Source organism: Propithecus coquereli, unplaced genomic scaffold, assembly GCF_000956105.1.
Source record: "Propithecus coquereli isolate 6110/MARCELLA unplaced genomic scaffold, Pcoq_1.0 Scaffold6, whole genome shotgun sequence".
Lineage (NCBI taxonomy): Eukaryota > Metazoa > Chordata > Mammalia > Primates > Indriidae > Propithecus > Propithecus coquereli.
This window is the reverse complement of record NW_012151951.1, coordinates 984006-989118: the sequence shown is the minus strand read 5'-3', so window position 1 is coordinate 989118 and position 5113 is coordinate 984006. Positions and strand designations below refer to the sequence as shown.

The following is a 5113-nucleotide window of genomic DNA, read 5'->3' as shown; positions in this document are numbered from 1 at the left end:
TGATGGGCACACTTATAACATTGGCTCTAACTGTACAAAAGCAATACATGTAACCAAAACGTTTGTACCGCTGTAATATTCTAAAATTTTAAAAGGCATTATTAAAGGCATTATTAAAAAAAAAGAGTTACTGATTGACGAACTGATTGACTGAGAGGGTCTCCAGGTTGTAGGGAATTGTGAGGCAGGCAGCAAGACAGGTAGCAAACAGACATTTTAGTTCTTGACTTTATGTTTTTATATAATTTTAAAAAAATTCTATAGATATTATAAACATATCTGGAAAGTAGTTATACCTTCAACAAACATTTATATGCCAAGGCATTGTGCTAGGTATTAGAAGTAAAACAAACTCTCTTTCCTTAGCTCTATACTGAAATTGCCAACTGCCTTCCAGATTCAAATCCAGTTTCAAATCCAAGATTATCATCTTTATTTCTACCATACAAAAATACATACTCCAAACTTGCTCATCCTCCACGTCTCAACAATTCTTGCAGGCTCTCCATCATCTATGGGATATATGTCAATCACTATTTCCATTAAAATAAAACTAAGTTATACATTCATTCTATCAATGTAATGAGGGACAGTACTAGGACACTAGTACTTCTTCTAGTACTTCGCTAGTACTTGCTTCACTAGTACTTCTAGTACTTCACTAGTACTTGCTTCTCACTCTTTTGGCTATTTAATAATACCATCAGGGCAACTTTCTCTGTTTACACATAGCTCTTGTATTAGCTGTGGGACTGCTGTAGTTTTAATCTATTATGTGATAAAAAGTTTACAATACTTTCAGAACATTATTTTTTTATTGAGAATTTTAAGTGGAATAAATGGAGCAAAAGGTCAGTTAGGCTTTTCCCAGCTCTAGAGATATAAACCCTTACACAGTGAAGAAATGTTATTAAATGAAACACGTCAAATAAACTAACAATTCATATTAATGACTAGTGATAGAGATGTTTAGTTTTCTGCTACAATTTCAATCCATAATTAATTAACTTCTAAAATAAAATACATGGAAAACTGAGGACTCACTTAAATTTTAATGCAACGAATATGAACTAGATTTTTAGTTCCTTGTAACTTTCTTTAAAAATTCCATAACGTTTTTGGTATAGATTTTATTAGGGATGAAATTTGATTCCTGGTTAGTATTCCAGACAAATTCAAACAAAGGTATCTTGGTGTTTGCTTTCTTCTGCTCTAAGTAGACTCTTTACATTTTTCTTGAATTAATTTGCAAAGTAAATATTTATATATAAATCAGTATTAAAATAGAAAAATGATAAATAAAAAATAGTAAATACAGTAGATAATCTGAAAGAGCATTAAGACATTTCCCCCACGCCATAACAATGGTATAAAACATGAATGTGACGCCTGATAGGATCCACAATAAAATAAGAAAATGTTTGTTCATGATTCTTTGTTGAAGGGTAGCACATACCAGCAGAATCCTGAAAAAGATAAACCTAAGTTATTTTGTATACAACTCCTTTTTCATTTTTTATTTTATTTTTTTAGAGATAGGGTCTCTGTCACCCAAGCTGGAGTGCAGAGGCCTGATCAGAACTCACTGAATCCTCGAACTCCTGGGCTCAAGTGATCTTCCTGTATCCCAAAGTGCTGGGATTACAGACAGACTTGAGCCATTGCATCTGGCCTTACAACTACATTTAAGTGATAAGCAACATATTCTACTATTATATACTTTCTGTCAAAATATCATAAAACATACATAAAATCTTTGAAAAAAAATTGGCAGTTAACTAATATTTTAAAATATTTATCGATAGTACGGTCTACTATGATAGGAATGCATATGTTCTATATATACTTTCATAATTTTTGTCCTTAAGGAACTTTATAGTCCAAAGGGAAATCCCATCATTTAAAAAAGTGCTTTTAAAATGCTAATGTTACAAAATTTCTAGTTAGCAATTTTCTTCTATCTTATTTTCTTTTAGAACACGGTCTCTATGTACTATGAGGGCAGGGATTGTTTCTTTTGTTTATCACTGTGACCTAGCTGATAAACATAGATGTTTAATAAATATTTGTTAAGTGATTGAATGAAGATACTTCAAAACTGCTTCCTAAGTAATAATATCTTTTGTATGATATTAAAATTCAAGTATCAGATTCTGTGATATAAAGGCATTTATGGCATTCTTACTTATTTGCCTTATAAATTATGGTTTGACAGACTAGAGAATTGTGTTCTACTCCATCGGAGTCACAGATTTAGTTCTAAAATAAGTAGGAATATTTTCAGATACAGATGACAGAAAGGAAGCCAGAGAAAAAAGTTCAAACTGTTCTCCAAACAAAAGCATACTCTATCAACTTTTAATTTTAACAAAACCCTAAATATCAATGTCTTTTCTCCTAGGCATAACATTGTCCTAATTGCTAATTCCAGTTGTAACATCTCTACTAACAAGTAATTAAATTCTTTGGTTGGACATTTTCCTTCACACTTACATAGGCTGTAACTTTAAAGACAAAAGAGGTAATCTGTATCTTCTTGGTTTGAGGATGCTTTCGAACACTAAAAAAACAGAAAAAAGATACATTTAACATATAATAAGCATTGATATGACACATTTTAAGTAATGATCCCTTTTAGTATTTAAGTGTTCTTATTCATATGGAACACGGAAATACATAATATCCAATTAAAGTGTTTTGAAACAATGGCATCTGATGCTTCATCCAAGGATGGGCAAGATCAACTGAATTGAAATAGCAGAAAATTGAATTTTACATTTAGAAGGCTTGAGATCAGTCTGAGACTCAGATGATGAAATGACCTTCCCAGACCACAGAGACAATTATTGAATAAGTACGGATTTATAAAAATCAGACTGAAGTGTAGACAGCTGTAATGCACAAATAAAAGCATACTAAACTGAAGAATTCAAAAACCTAAATACAAATGCCAGTTCTGCCACTGATCTGTTATTTCACTTGGGGCAAGATTAATCTCTCTGAACCTCAGTTTTCTCATATGTAAGCTGGGCATAATGTGGTTCCTTTTAGTTTTTGAAAATTAATTGAGATAATCTATATGAAAACTATTTGTTAAATTATATATTGCTAAATTTATCATATTAAACATAATTATCTCTCAGTAGCTTTCTTTCAGTAACTCTCCCCACAAAGATTACCTGTGCAATGTGTAGTGAGAAGGTAAACTGAGGATTGAAGAAATAAGCTACAGATATAGATTTATATACTTGTTACCTATATATAAATACGTATTTTATATTTATAATGCTTTACAATTTGCAAAATATCTCTATATACCTCATTTAAAGATCACACAACCAAGTGAAATAGGCACTATTTTGCCAATTTTACAGATAATAGAACTAGAGGAGCTATGTGATATAATTAAGACCATACGAATAAAAATGATATTTCTGGAATAGACTCCAGGTGACTCAGAGTTCAGTCCTCTTTCCCCTACACATCATCTGTTTATCCCATACTTACACATTCTATAAACACATATGGATCAAAGGTATCATACATGTGTGACATGTGTAGGTAAAATTTAAAGGAAAATACACTCTTCTCCACTTATCAGGTGAAAATATTACTTCCCCTCTACTACATATGTAAAAGTAATGGGGAGAGAGAAAAAGAGGGAGATGAAGGTTATGGACTCTGTAGAAGGAGTGTGGCCATGTGTGCATGTGCGTGTGCATGTGCGTGTGTGCGTGAGTGTGTGTGTGTGTGTGTGTGTATGTTTGAACTCACGTACCTTTTGGGGGTGGCCAGCCCATGCCATTTTGGAGTTCAAGATTTTTAGATGTTTTTCAACTCTACTAGATATTTCATTCAGATTTAAACCCAGGCACCACATGATTAAATTGGTTTCCAAATATTTCTATGACATAGGTTAAGTTCATTTTTCTTTTCTTTTTCTAATGCCTAAAATATACTGCTTAGAAGTTCAAGACTATATTTAAAATTTTGTGTTTATCCAAGGGATGACTATAACCACTACATATAAAACATTCATATACACCTATATAACCATCTAGATCAAAATAAAGAACATGTCTATGGTTATATCTAACTCTAAATCTTGGTCTGGGGTGGTTATATGATGTAAACATACACAAAAATTCACTGAGTTGTATGTACGTTTATGATTGGTCCATTTTACTCTAGGTAAATTATCTCCCAGTTAAAAAAAAAACTAAGAAAAAAAAGGCCTTGTAAAAGTTCATGCTTATCAAATCAGCTTAGAGGAAAATTTAGTATTTGATGCTTGAATAATCACTTAACACATATTAACATGTACCATATGTATAATATTTTAAAAAGAAACTACCATTTGTACACTATTAGGAGTTGGTTACTAATAGAAATAAATCATATTATTCTATTCTATTACCTCTGGTCCTATATTAGTATTACTTTAAAATAGCTCTCAAATAATTTGTCTAATTTTTTATAGGCCAAGCAAAGTACTGTATCACCTATCCTACATTTCTTAAGAACAAAAAGGAAATGTAAGGTGATATTCATTAGTGCCCTATGGTATTCTACTAATAATTGCTTTATATCAGATCTTTGGCCATCACTAACACCATCCTCAGATAACTAGTTTTTAAGTTTGCTAGAATATAATTTCCATATAATACTTTAAAAAAGTATAATTATATTAATGATTTGGAAATAAAATAATATAACTGTGTTTTATCAATATCATTTGTGGTAATTGCTGAGTGTCAGTCCCACATTGACTCTAATCTTCAGGGTACAGACCATTCTAAGCAACTCTGCTCATTTTAAAAAACAAGGGCCCCACTGCTTAATTAGCATCTGAAGGCCATAATCTAAGCTTCTCAGTTCAAATAATAAAATTTCATATCTGGGATGGATATGTAGCTTGAGGGAACTTTCCAGAAACTTTGACAAGAGTATGTGTTTGATATCTAAAGCAGAAAAGACACAGGCACCATTAGTGACTACGGAATTGTTTCTACACATACATTTTTGAAATGTAAGAAAACAATTGATCATTTACTCTTTTTTAGGGGGGTGGGGGGCACAGTCTCACTCTGTTGCCCAGGCTAGAGTGCCATGG

The 5113-nt window shown here is 31.8% G+C and overlaps 1 protein-coding gene across 1 annotated transcript in view; it reads right to left on the bottom strand.

Annotated features, from left to right (window-relative positions):
• Window positions 1-955: 955 nt before the first annotated feature.
• LOC105822217 (chromosome unknown open reading frame, human C11orf70) overlaps window positions 956-5113 on the bottom strand; it is a 49749-nt gene continuing 45591 nt past the window's right edge. The window contains exons 6-7 of the mRNA XM_012659157.1: window positions 2494-2560; window positions 956-1466 (exon numbers count right to left, since the gene is read on the bottom strand). Coding sequence (XP_012514611.1) covers window positions 1338-1466; window positions 2494-2560 — 196 coding nt within the window. The 3' untranslated portion in view covers window positions 956-1337. The remainder of the gene's footprint in view (window positions 1467-2493; window positions 2561-5113) is intronic.